The sequence below is a fragment of the Saccostrea echinata genome, unplaced genomic scaffold, assembly GCF_033153115.1.
Source record: "Saccostrea echinata isolate AGI-Se365-2 ecotype Australia unplaced genomic scaffold, CSIRO_AGI_Sech_v1 ptg000009l, whole genome shotgun sequence".
NCBI classification, from domain to species: domain Eukaryota; kingdom Metazoa; phylum Mollusca; class Bivalvia; order Ostreida; family Ostreidae; genus Saccostrea; species Saccostrea echinata.
In genome coordinates, this window is record NW_026889758.1 from 7247199 (window position 1) to 7262183 (window position 14985).

A 14985-nucleotide genomic window follows, 5' to 3' on the forward strand; every position below is an offset into this window, starting at 1 on the left:
TTTTTCCCTATCTGATATCAAAATTAACTGAATATATTGATTTGTAATGGAGATGAGTGAAAGTTTACCGACACATGTACCCCAGGGTGAAATTTATATTAGTTTCTTTAAAAGCCAAATTGATCTTATCATTTGGATATCAATGATTTATTCTCTTACCCTTTAAATACAGAAAGTCTCTAGTTTGATTTTACTGCCAGAAAAGTACTCGCATGTCATAAATGCTGGAAATGAAAAGTAAAAAAAAAAATGTCGGAAAAGAAAACATTTTTTGTAAAATGTTGGAAATGAAAAGCAGCCAACATGTGATGTGTGATTAAGCGTGATCCAAATATAAATGTAAAAAGAATTTCCTTATTGTATATCTGGGGATGAATCTTAAATCAGGCATGTTATGTTACCAATCTCAATGGATTTATGTTAAAAATGTTATTTAAAACTGAAAATGTAAACAAATCACATCACATGATGACTAGATCTGAATTGCTTTTCAGCGTGAGTGAATCTTATTACTATGTAATAAAGGGAGTGCACAAAATGATATTTTTTGGTTTATGATGTTTTAATGTTGCATTATAACATATTTATTACACAGGATCTTTCATGTCCATACATTTATAGTATTAGCTTACCAAAGTAAATATTTATTTATTTATTGACCTCTTTACAATATGTATTATTTATATGTACATCTATACATATTTTTCTGTCCAAGCAGTGCTTTAATTTTGTTCCGTTATATTTTAATGCTCACTAACTCTTGCCAGAGTCATAGACTTCAATGTGGGTTATCTTCCTTGTTCCTCCCACAATTCCATTCCAAGTACATATGTAACAATAGTTTGTGTTGTGATGTACCTTTAGGATGTGGAAACATGATCTTCAGAGTATACTGTAAACCATCTTTTATTTGTGATTCATCAGTTTGATATCTTTCTGTGACAATTTTCACCACTGAGGAAATTTTCTACATAACTACACAATTAAAACAAGAGATGTGAGCACTGAGCTCACAAAATGATACCTCCCGTCTCCCATATGATTATAATGGCAAAGTCCATTTTTTGCTATGGGAAAGCCCAAATATCTGTCTGATCAAAACATAAAGTAGGGGGGTACACAATGGTACTATGTAATAAAGATTCTCTGAAAATATCATTAAATTTTATTCATTGGTATAGGAGGAGTTGCAGATAAGAAATGGGTACACTCAATATTATAGAAAGAATACCATTGTCCATTTTTTGCTGTGGGCATCTGATCAAAAATTAAAATAGGAAGTGCTCAATGGTTCTATGTAATATTCTGTGAAAGTATCATTAAATTTTATTCAGTGGTATTAAGAAGAGTTGCAGATAAGAGATGGGTACCCCAAAGTGTAACAAATGCCCCCATCACTATACACCCTGCTTTTCAAGCGGGGTATAATAATGGTTTGCAGCAAGAAATATTCACCAGTAAGATAAAGTTGTGGAACTCACATGGTTCTTGCTTGCGAAAAAAAGTTTGTTTACAGTATAGAATTTCTCAAGAGCATTCACTTTATCATTTAGTGTTTCTTTAGTTAATAGAAATCGAAATGTGGTGATTTATGCATTAATAGTATCACATGTATTTTTTTTTTATTGTTTACAGGGTGATAATTATCTTGTAATGAGTTTGTTTTTTGTTTTGTTTTGTTTTTATATACTTAACATATCTCTTTTTTAACTTATAAGCTTTTTATTACATTGTTAATTGTGTTTCAAACATTACCAAATGATTAACATTTTACCTCCTTTTAATTATTTGTTGCTACTTGAGAAGGGCTTACCTAATGAAAACCCTGAGCAAAACTGTCAGCAAAAGTTCTGAGATATATGTCAACAATCTAGTCAAAATATATATAATCCCAGTTCCTTTATGTTATTCCTTACATGTGCAATTATGTTACATGTCTTCAATGTAATCATCTAAGGTGTAACATCTTTTTGATGTAATTTATGTCTTTATGTAAGAAAGAAGTTCTAATTTGTTTGAGACTTTGAATAGCTATTAGAATGTACTTCACATGTCTAATGGTGGGGAAAATATACTGCCTTATAAAATTGACTGTTTGTTATTTCCTGCACAGTTTAGTAGTAATCCAATGTGTGTGGTCTTTCATTAAAGTAAGATTTTGCACTAATTTAGTCTTTTGATTATTTAACGAGTAGCCTGTCATTTGGAATCATAGTGGATTTAAAATGCTTGTAACCCCCCCCCCCCCCCCCAAAAAAAAAAAAAGAATAAAAGAAAAAGAATTGTGTACTGCATTTATTAAACAGTTATGAATTTGTGTATTTCTTCATATGTTTTTTAATCCTGAAAATATTCAGACATTAAAAAAAAACAACAGAATTTAATTGACCTGACTGTATGGAAATATTAAATACCTTATGGCATTTAAATGGTGAACACTGAAATACCGGTATAGGTATATCACTCTAAAGTAGATCATAACATGGTCATTAAAATGTAACTAAAGCTATTGGGTGATATTTCTTGCAGATTTGTATTCAATTTAAACAGCTTATTGTACAGATAAAAATCATTTTTTAATGCTTTCATATGTGAAATTATATTCCAGAGAAGTCTTTTTGACTCCATGGGGATTAGGTCCTATTGGCATCATTGTGACATTGAACCATATTTTCCCTTTGCTGTACTTTGGTAAAAATCCTGAGTTTGTACGCCAATCCTTTTGACACTGTTGTAAAGAATAGGCTTGTAGTCCTGAGTTTGTATGGTAATTTTTGTGACACTATTGTATAGCACATACTTTTGTACTATTGTCTTGGATTGCTGTGGGTATATTGGACAGTTTTTGTCTCCTTTTGCCCATTTTATCCAATATCTGTGAAAATATTATGCCAACAGGTTACACCTTGTTAAAAAAAAACAGGTTATGACCTAAACAACAAGAGGCCCATGGGCCACAATGCTCACCTGAGTAACTTTGGCCTTGCTGTTTTTCACCTGATCCCCCCCCCCCCCTTGTAGTACTTATTGTGGCCACACCCTACCCCCAGGGGTCATGATTTGAAAAGTTAGAATCTACACTACCCCAGGATGCTTCCACATGCGTTTCACCCTTTCTGGCCCAGTGGTTCTTGAGAAGAAGATTTTTAAAGATTTTTTCTGCATATTTCAATGTAAAACTTGGATTCCCTATTGTGGCCCCGCCCTACCCCTGGGGGTCATGATTTGAACAATTTAGAATCTACACTACCCCAGAATGCTTCCACATAAAGTTTCAGCTTTTCTGGCCCAGTGGTTCTTGAGAAGAAGATTTTTAAAGATTTTTACCACATATTTCAATGTAAAACTTGGATTCCGTATTGTGCCCACCCCCCTACCCTGGGGGGTTATGATTTGAACAATTTAGAATCTACACTACCCCAGGATGCTTCCACATAAGTTTCAGCTATCCGGTCCAGTGGTTCTTGAAAAGATTTTTTAATGACCCCACCCAATTTTTGTCTTTTCTTGATTATCTCCCCTTTGAAGTGGACTTGGCCCTTCATTTTTACAATTTGAACTCCCCTTCACCCAAGGATGCTTTGTACCAAGTTTGGTTAAAGTTGTCCCAGTGGTTCTTGAGGAGAAGTTGAAAATGTGAGAAGTTTACAGACGGACGGACGGACAACGGGTGATCAGAAAATTTTCACTTCACCTTTCAGTTCAGGTGAGCTAAAAAGTACAATTTTCAGGCTGACTTCTTTCTATGAGGTTACCGTTAAGATTTCCATGAATTCCAGTGTGTCATTGTCATCCTGGTCAATTTCTTTGATCAGTTCCTGGATCATGGCAGGTGTAAACAATGCCACGTGATGGGCCAGAACTCGGTCCAATTCATCCTTGTCGATTTGCTACGGATAGTAATCAAATTAGACAGGTTTCAGAGACATGGACATTTTACACAAAAATCAAAGTCTCGATAGTAATTGACTCATTGAGTATTTGGATATTTACCCCGTCTCCGTTGAGGTCTGCTTGGTTAAATTTACTCTCTGCATCCATAACGACAGAAAGCTTAATATCTGGAAATTGTTTTCCTATTTCCTACAAAAAGGAAGGAAATGTTTACTGTTATTATAATATTTATATATTATTTTAAGGTTGACTGACTCGCTGATAGGAGAGATAACTCTTTATACATTAACTAAGGTTGACTGACCCGCTGATAGGAGAGATAACTCTTAAACATTAATTCCGAATAGGGAGCGGTCATATAAACTTCCTTACATGTAGCATAGTTCGGACAAAATATCAAACAGGGATCGATTGTGAAAGCATGATCTTTATGATTTAAAACCAAACGCATCCAATAAAGTTCAATAAAACCATTTTTTCGATGTAGTATTTTATGCCATGAACCCGGTGTACTAGGGAGCAGGCGCGGATCCAGAATTTTTTCCGGGGGGGGGGGGGGGGGGTCCATCCCAGACAAAAAAAAATTCCACCCCAAAAAATTCTTGACAAGCAAAAACAAAAAAAAAACAAAAAAAAAACAAAAACAAAACAGAAAAAACGTAAATTTCATGTCCCAAACGTGAGTAACACCTTAGTATTTCGTGGTGGCGATGGTGGGGTCCATGTTTTCTAGGGGAGTCCAAAGTCATTTTTTATTTGCTTAAGTATATACTTTTAATAACTCTGCCAATTCCAGGGGGGTCCGGACCCCTCCCTCTAGATCCGCGCATGGGGATGGGGAGGGGACTGTACTAGAATGATAAAGTTTGAGTATATGCCACTTTGATAAGTGAAGCCGAATGATCGTCAGTACATGGTAAATCTGTAAAGACTTACCCTGTAATACTCCACGGAATCCTGTGAGAGGGATTCTTTGCCAGCTATTGGGGGATGACGGGCTATGCCCGACCCCGGTCTGCTGGAGGTCGCAGAGTCTAGTGGGGGAGCTAGTGAGGTTTTGTCCGCGTTCCCTCCTACCTTTTTTCCCTGACTCTGGGGTGCGGATTTTTTGCCGGGATTTCCTTTATTATTGCTGCTAGCTTTGCCATTTGCTGCCTTTGCAGGTTGTGACTTTGTGGAAGGTTTACTCGCCTCTAACGTCTTTATCTGAGATAGAAACTTAAATGTCATGTATATCACCAGGACATCTAACTCTATAAGCAAATTACTCTACCAATTGTAATAAAATGGTTGTTGACTTTTAATTAAGATAAAACGTATTGTAGATTTTTTTAGGAAACATATTGCACTCCCTTATGCTAATTTTGGAATCAAAATATTGATTCCTTTGCTGATTGTCATAATTATGCAGATTTAGGATTAAAATTTCGCAATGTTGGGAGCTTGAAGCTTCGTACGTGAAGCTTTATACGCGAAAAAGTACCATGTATTTAGTTATTAACTTACTTGTAATTTATAATATTCTAAATAGTGCATTCTGAATAAGATTTATTTTTCCTTTATGTGGATTTTTTTTTTTTTTTTTTTTTTACGAAAAAGGTACATGTATTTAGTAACTCACTTGTAATTTATTATTTGTTGTTATAATATTCTAAATAGTGGATTCTGAATAAGATTTATTTTTCCTTTTTAATTTTATTTTATAAATTTCTTTTACATGCTCAATTACTCTTTTATTGCAATATACTATTACTTTCTTGAAAGGGCACAGAAAATGTCATCCCTTGTCGGAAGAGAAATAATGCAAGTGGACGTTGGTCCTATCAGATGATTCTGCACGTGAGATATGCGACATAACCAAACCGAGAATATTATTTCTTTTTTAAATTCTGAATAGATTAATAGAATGAACAAAGATGCAGTCAAGTAGTATCGTTTTTGAAAAGGGGGAGCAATAAAGAAATTTCTCAACCTGAAAAAAAAAAACTTTGACAAGCAAAAAGAGGGAGGGGAAATTGTCCAAAGCCCAAAATCCTATTTCGGGGAAAAGTGGGGAGTTGGAGTAGAGGTTCCAATTTCTTTCACAACCAAAGGAAATGGGCGAACAAGGCGTTCAGAATGCCTATAGCTTCAGATACATGTACCGGGGTATATGAAAATATAAAAATAAAATTCAATTTGTGAATTTCGTATTTAGAGTAAAGTTCTCATTATAAAAATTTATTTAATTATGACAAACAAAATTTTTCTGCGGAAAATTTCTCGGCAAAAATTATTCTATTAAAAGAATATATTTTTAAAAGGATTATGTGGTATTCTTGGGGTTCGAACACTAGCAATAAAAATCATTTTCCATTGAGATTAACACGCTAACTACTACGCTACACAACTCCTGATTGATATTGTTATTTACATCTTATTTGTGATATGACCCTTTGCTAAATGGACTTAAATATTTCTCGGAAAGATAAATGTTGTGTCATAAAAGTGTACTTTTAAGGAATAGCGGATCTTTGCTCCATGTTTTTGTGTAAATTTTAACGCAAACTTTCAGGATAAACTTTAAAAAAAAAAATGGACCGAAGTCCTATTCACATGGAAAATAATTGCGTTATAATATGAGGAAATAATCCTTTTTGCCCACTTTAGTGGTGTATGTCATCTCATAGGCCCCTGCCCCCTACCCCCCCCCCCCCCTCCCGGATACTACGTGCCTGAGAAGACATCTTTTAGAGTTTCTCGGTGATATGCAATTGGTTCAGTGACACTGAATTAACTTTTTCATTGTGATATAATTTTTTTAGTATCAAAGATAAATCACATGTATTAGAATTGTTGGGAGCGGTTCAGTAAGAAATCTTTAAAACTGTATATAAAAAGGTTTTAAAGTTTTGAATCCAGTTAACTGAATACTTCTTAAGGATATTAATTCCAATACATGTATTAAGACCCCCCCCCCTCCTTTGCAGAACATGTACCCCTTTTTTATTTGCATGTTAATAGATTCTCAGTTTGTTCATCGACAACTATTAATCAATATTTGGTTTTTAGGTACTGGTTTTGAGCAGTCTTTTTTTTTTTATACATCTTAAATTCATAAAACATCCATTATCACTCACTGTATGAACATGCATTTTCTGTTTATCGAAGCATATTATCATAAACCACTTAAATTTAAATGAGAACAATACAACAAAAGTAAATATTTAATTTAAATAACGAATAGAACATTACTTGGGCATTAATTAGTTGCATGTTCTGCAGATAGGAGAACTGTATACAAGTTCTGTGTCAATGTATCCGATACAAAAATATTATTTGTATCTCAAAAAAGTATCAGATTAATTCCATATATCTAAAAACAGTAAAAAGATTGATTGATTACTAATTGAGATAGAAATTTGTTGACAATGAAGGATGTCGAAAAATTCTGACCCATTTCTATGTATGAAAAGAGAAAGAACAATCGAATGCATAGAAGGAGAGGGGGTGTCAACAATATTAACAACCGCGATTTTCATATGTAATATTTCCACGTCTTATGATTGTCCAAATCTGCTAGAGGGTCAGGATATTTCTGTACCGTTTTTTCCGATCTTTAAAGATATTCATATTGCCAAATACGTTACTATATAGGTATGCGGCGAGGTTTTTCTACACAGACATGTTCATACACTGGGCTGTAGGATATTGAATTTGTCCAGGAAAATCAAGTTTGAATTATTGATCGAAATAAATTTACACCGGCATTAATACATTATGTTTTCTCACCGGGCTTTGTTTTTACTGGGCTTTCTTCTAACTTGGTTTTGATCTTACTGGGTTTTGTTTTTACTGGGCTTTGATCTTACTGCATGGACGTTCTTCTTACTGGGGTTTGATCTTACTGGGTTTTGTTCTTACTGGGCTTTGATCTTACTGGGCGTTCTTCTTACTGGGCTTTGATCTTACTGGGCGTTCTTCTTACTGGGCTTTGATCTTACTGGGTTTTGTTCTTACTAGGCTTTGATCTTACTGGGTTTTGTTTTACTGGGCTTTAATCCTACTGGGCGTTCTTCTTACTAGGCTTTGATCTTACTGGGTTTTATAAATGGGTGTTGATCTTACTGCATGGACGTTCTTCTTAGTGGACTTAAATCTTAATGGGCGTTCTTCTTACTGGGCTTTGATCTTACTGGGTTTTGTTCTTACTAGGCTTTGATCTTACTGGGTTTTGTTTTATTGGGCTTTAATCCTACTGGGCGTTCTTCTTAATAGGCTTTGATTGTACTGGGCTTTCTTCTCACTGGGTTTTGTTCTTACTAGGCTTTGATCTTACTGGGTTTTGTTCTTACTAGGCTTTGATCTTACTGGGTTTTGTTTTATGGGGTTTAATCCTACAGGGCGTTCTTCTTACTAGGCTTTTATCTTACTGGGTTTTGTTATAACTGGGCTTTGATCTTACTGCATGGACGTTCTTCTTACTGGACTTTGATCTTAATAGGCGTTCTTCTTACTGGGCTCTGATCTTACTGGTTTTTGTTCTTACTAGGCTTTGATCTTACTGGGCGTTCTTCTTACTGGGCTTTGATCTTACTGGGTTTTGTTCTTACTAGGCTTTGATCTTACTGGTTAAGCGCTAAGCGCAGCGCAGAGCGCTTACTGTCATCTTAAATCTACTTCCGTTCGCGATCCAGCGCCACTAAGCAAGTTAGATAACTCCACTGGCTTTTCTAAAAATATGCAACTGGAAATCCCCGACTCTCTTTTTTAGTATAATACTGAGTTACGTGCAGTTCTAATAATAGGAGTCAATGAGTAAGGTAAAGATATGCATGTACATTGTAGGAAAATCCACTGTTAATAGATAAGGGCGGTTCTTGTCATGCTTATCTCTATACATTGTATCGTGTCGACATTCATCAGTTGTGTACCATGCAGCTAACAATTGCTGCATTTATGGCGCAAATACTTAAAATTAAAAACAGTTTATTATATGTCATGTACATGTAATGTAGTGATTGAATAAGTACATATTTTTAAAACTCAGATGTGATTTTAATACGAATTTAAAACTCAAACTGGAATTGAGTTATTTAGTAGAAAATTTCGCATAAAATTGATTTACAATGTACTTACATATGTACGTTCTATATAACTTATATCCATATAAACTATTATTTCTTCTTATAGACCCTTATTTCAGGCAATGTAACTAAAAACAAGTCTTCCTATTATCACCCTTGCACCATGCAGAGAGCTATCAATGGAGTTGATTTTCGCATCTCTGTATCAATTAGTAACAGGCTGGAATGCATTCATGGACTGTCTATACTTTTGTGGTACTCTATACTTATAATATGGATAAAAATATGATGTAAATAATTCGCAAGGAAAGGCAGTTTGCGGCTGTACGTACATATAGGGCACGTGGTGGCTGTGTTTTCAACGAATCCACTCAAATAGGAAAACTAATTTCTCGGAATATTGTGCTTTAAAATTGCAGTGCGCAAGATATGGCGAAAAATGCAAAAACCTTAATTAAACGTTATTAGCAATGGATAGGAATAGCGCCGATGAATTGTTCAGCAAACAGTGTAATTTATTTGTATTAGGAAACTAGTAAGAAATAGTTTATGTCAAGATGTGCGCGTGTTGCCGATTTGACTGCTTAGCAACTTAATGAGGACCACATAAAAACAGAATAAAAAATGTTGTATACCTTCATGAAGATTTATATATATATACTTGAGATTAATACACTGTATTTTTTTTCTTGGGCTGTTGAATTATTTATCATAGAAATAGCAGAAAAATTACGGGCAATTATTTTCAGTATTCCTTTTCAACTAACACAACAGTGCTGTGGATATTTTTTTCCTCTAAACACGTTTTGTGTGGTTGTTAATATCATACATAAACAAGTAAAGAATTGTGTAAAGCATCAAACGTCCGTAAAAAAATATAGAAGCATTTTAAAGCATTTTAACAATAGTCCAAAATACTTTTGGGGTTTAATGACATATTTTTAATCCGAAGAAGAAAAGTATGAAAATTTCATTTTAAAAAGTAATATTTACAAATTATACATATTGTGAGATCAACAGAAAAGACAAATTTTTGTTGCAATGCATTATAAATTACGTATATGAAAATCAGAGATGAAAGGATAGCACCGAATGTTTTATCATCAAACGAAGAAGACAAATATTATATCTTTATACTCAAAATGTATATTTACCAATTATCTCTGACAAAAGGACGTTAACTCTACGAGTGCTCATTTCATTGACATAGAGTTCTGTCACATGGCGTTGTTACAAACATGATGCCGATATGCTGCACAGCGCGGTGAATGTGAAGTGTTCAAAATGTATACTACACAGCTGTAGACTATTCAAAACAGTATGTAATATATAGTCTAAGTTTTATTTATCATTAATAAATACTGGACGCTCGTAGCGATTGTGTAAATATCTTACACACTCCATTAATGTATTTCTTGTAAAATCCTTTCAGGCGCGTAGCCAGAATGGAAATGATGTGTACGCAGAGGAAGGCAGGCCGGGGTGGGGTGGGGGTCTTGAGCCCCCCCCCCCCCCCCCCCAGTGTGTCAAGGGCTCTGGTCAGACACGTAATATAGTTTATGCCAGCCAGGAAAAAATTACAGCTTTAAAAACTTTGACAAGCAAGGAAGAAAGAAGTCAAATTTGGAGTCCTATTTCTTGTGGGTTTTTTTTTTTTGGGGGGGGGGGTCCAACTTTCACAAACCAAAGTTTATTAAAACATTACCAAATTACCATGATTTAACAATGCTACAAGAAACCGTGGGGTCCACCCTTTCAATGTACATTTTCAATAGTAAAAGGTTAGGTTTGAAAATAAGCTGGGGTGGAGCCCCCCCCCCCCCTCCCGCGATACTATGTGTCTGCTGATGAGGGCCTAGATTTAAGCTCCTGAGTTTTACCAAATATTTCATTCATTTCTTGCAAAATAAAAATTGGGCCATTTAGCTTTTATTTAGGAAATAAAAGACATAGTAAAATAAAAGACATAGTAATATTTATAGCAGTGAATACTTTTCGATTTAAATTAATTTTAAATTATCATGGCTGTATGATAAAATTTGAAATTCTAATTTTAAACATATTTCTTGGATGGTACTGAGATTTTTTTCTCCGAATAATTCTTTTTTTTTTCTTTTTTCTTTTTTTTTTTCTTTTTTTTTTTCTTTTTTTTTTGAAATTGATGTGTACGCACTTGCGTATTTGCGTATAGGCAGCTACGCGCCTGCCTTTCTACGAAACGTAAATTAATAAATCGCTTATGAATATGAAAAAAAGAGATATACTAAAAACAATTTAGTGAGAATTCTAGTATTCAATATTTTTGAGATGTTTTATCTATAACTTTAATAAATAATTATGTTTTCAATAAGGAAATATTTATCGACGCAATAAACAAATAACATCTTTATTTTCCGAGTGCAGTTTTTAGAATTAAAGCACAGTCACTAACAGCCAATCTTCAATTTGAAACAATACCGTTCACGGTAGCTCAGTCGGTATAGAGCGCTCGCTTCGTGATCGGGAGGTCGTGAGTTCGAATCTCGGCCTCGACTGACCTAAGTCGATAAAAAAAATGGGTAGCAACTGTTCCTTCGCCATGCGCTCGGCACTTTGAAGTGAAAGTTGCGGGTCCTTCGGATGAGACCTTAAAAACCGAGACCCCGTGTCACGGCAGGCGTTACATGTATCACGATAAAGATCCCTCACTGCTCAATGGCCCTGAGTGCCGAGTAAAGGTCAAAAAAGCCCTTCACCGGTATATGGTGACGTCTCTATATGAGTGAAAAATTCTCGAATGGGACGTAAAACATACAATCAATCAATTAATCAATTTGAAACACTCGTAAACAAGCACGGAATGAATTTATTATCAAAAATTATCACCAGAATATTTTAGCTGTCGGTGTTGCACATAAATGAGAGGAATTTCAGCGGCATTTTCAAGTATTCAAAATCATTTAGAAATATATACATTTTCCAGCAAATGTATAGTTACATTTATCAGTGGCGTAGCTTGGGGTCGATCAATGTGAAAGCATAAAATGGGGGGGGGGCACAAAGCCCCCGTGGGACCAAGGCGAAGTCCTGGGGACTCTGGCGGCGAAGCCCCTGGAAGCTGGTGCATTTTAGACAAGTGACGATTGACTTTAAAAAGGTTAATAACATTTTAAACCATAAAATGTTAAATGTTAGTTTGTTTTTTCTAAATACTTTTTAAGCAGCAGTTCTCCCAGATGTCCTTATTATTAGCCTGTTATAGGCCTACATGCATTTTACATATATTCAATGTTATACATCTTACACTAAGTATGTATTATCCTTTATAAAATGCTTTTGAAATTTCAATCATACATGAATGTTTTCATGAACTTGAGTCTTATGAATTATATATAGAAATGATATTCATAAATTTAATATAAATTAAAAAATTAAACAAATAATGCAAACTTTTTCTACAGTTCAGTATTTTCTTTGGAGAGTGTTTCAAATTTATTTTTGAAAAGCATTGTAACTTTTTATGAATTCATTTCCCCCCACCGAACAATGTGGAAGCACGTGCTTCCGTGCTTCAATGGAAGCTACGCCACTGTTTATAGTCTAAATTTGGTCGGAAAACTCGTCGACCATCCCTCCAATAAATTGCGATTTATACGCAAAACTACCTCTTATAGACTCTTATAAGGAGATGGAGAAAGAAAATATTTTTACATGTTTTTCTTTCTTTTTAATAGGTTTCAGGTACATTGCTGTTTGGAGTAAATATCTGCCATTTAATTTGTATATATTATTTTTTTTAAAGAAGCGGAGAAGTATTTTCTTGCAATTTTGTGTATATGAAATTCATTGATCTTTTGACAGAAGAAGAAAATGTAAAATGCTTAAAATAAAAAGGCATAAGACAATGTTGAATTTCATATCCCAACGGGAAATTTTCATGACTCACATGTTTGATTATGTATCAAACAACTGTGCTAGCCCTAACGCAGCCGCACTGTCGGGATATTGCTTAAATTCCAATACAACAGCAATTTAAATTCAAAATAATTTTGATGAATTTCAAATTGCAATATGCTTAGCGCTTCCCAGTACTTTCAGTACTTTGATTTTTGTTTTACTGGGCTTTAATCTTACTGGGCGTTCTTCTTACTAGGTTTTGATATTGCTGGATTTTGTTATTACTGGGCTTTGATCTTACTGCATGGACGTTCTTCTTACTGGGCTTTGATCTTACTGGGCGTTCTTCTTAATAGGCTTTGATCTTACTGGGTTTTGTTTTATTGGGCTTTAATCCTACTGGGCGTTCTTCTTATTAGGCTTTGATCTTACTGGGCTTTCTTCTTACTGGGTTTTGTTCTTACTAGGCTTTGAGAATTTTTTTTTCTACAAAAATGTTTCTAAATTAAAAATATAAGGCAATTGAAATAAATCAAACTTGATCACCTTCTAACTTAGGGTCATATTTTTGACAACAGTTTAAGTCTCTAAGATCGGGATACTGTATATATTTGACATCAAAAACCATGCAGAAAATGACCATGGACGTGGTTGAAAGAGAACAAATCATCTTGATTTACTTAAAAAAGATCTGTATCTAATTCGTCTTGCAGTAGAACCATGTTACTCTAAAACATAAGTACTGACATGGTCGGTTGTGTCTTGTTGTAATCTTTGAAATTCTCGTTACCCGGAGGCAGCTTATACAAAAATTACACGACAACATTTTTTGTACTGCCATCCGGTACAAATGTAAATCCAATTACAGCATGACATTTACGCACGAACAAGATTTTAAATGAATATTTACCCATTATTTTAAAACAATGTATTTTGATAAAGTATTTTCTTATGAACTTGTCGCTGTGGAGAGTGGTCCGAATAAAAACTGAGGACTCCTAACTGTGGTCCAGCATTTGTTCAGTAGCCAGATTTTTAAAATGGGAGGGAGGGGCATTTTTCAATAAATTCAATGTATCTTGAACAAAAGGTTTTTTTGTGATACATACACTATATGTATAAACATTATAAACCGTGACCATTGGTTGTTACAGCATATATTAAAACAGAGAGGTAAGAGGACTCCGGAGGAGCGAGGGCTGTACAGAACCTTACCTTTTCTTTGAGTTCGTCGATCTTCAAGTTTGCGTCATATAGTTTTGATTTCGTGACGGCTAATTCTTTCTCTATTTTTTTCACCTCTTCTTTTGCCGCCTCTTTTTCCCGAACATACGTCAGAATCGTCGCATTCTCTCCCTCGGCCATTCTCACAACAAAATCATGCAAATCCAATAATTAAATTCAGTAGTACTATTTATCAATCTGGAATTCCACTTCAGTTCCCTAATTGGTGTTAAGTAAACCCTTCTTTAGTAAAAATAATCCAAAGAAGTACACATAACAGATGTAAAGATTCACTAAAAACTTAGAATTTAACCCTTTCTTTTCTGACAGACCATTTTCTAGTGAACACTTTTATTTATTTTTGGAGTTTAGATAGAAGAATATTCTATTTTGATTTCTTAATCTGATCCTGTGAACTTAGCATGAAGTTAAGTCATTTGGTAATCCGTGTTGAGATTTAAAGCTGTTGGTCACATCAGGTATTAACCTCACTGGCCTACAAATCATACCTACCAAATGCCGTCAGGCCCCGATATTTATCTTATTTTATTGCACAATGCTGTTCCGAATGTAACGTGCGAAACTTAATATCAAGCTTTATGATATTTGAATTGCTTTTGATCGTTGGATGGACAATCGATATCTCATTCTTTTGTACATAAATGTCTTTGGATAAATAAAAACGTTTAAACCTTTTGCATTGTTCATTTAAATTGGAAATAACGATGTTTTGTAACGATTTGTTACTGGTATTGTACGGTGATGTGTGGGTCCATTAAAATAATGTATCAGCGGAGTTCAAATGGCTCTGCAGAAATGTATATCCCTGGTTAAATACACGAGACTTATATGACATTTAAAACCCAATCAATATCAGTCGCACTTATCTGATTAATTAAATACGTTGTTGAAATATGTCAAAATA

General features: G+C 34.5%; 1 protein-coding gene across 1 annotated transcript; it reads right to left on the reverse strand.

Annotated features, from left to right (window-relative positions):
• Positions 1-2706: 2706 nt before the first annotated feature.
• LOC133183241 (uncharacterized) lies at positions 2707-14201 on the reverse strand. Its single transcript, XM_061318190.1, has 5 exons — positions 14052-14201; positions 4831-5100; positions 3994-4083; positions 3756-3890; positions 2707-2875 (listed from the first exon to the last, which is right to left on the reverse strand). Exons 1-5 carry the CDS (start codon positions 14199-14201, stop codon positions 2783-2785), a joined length of 738 nt encoding a protein of 245 aa, XP_061174174.1. The 3' UTR covers positions 2707-2782.
• Positions 14202-14985: the final 784 nt, after the last annotated feature.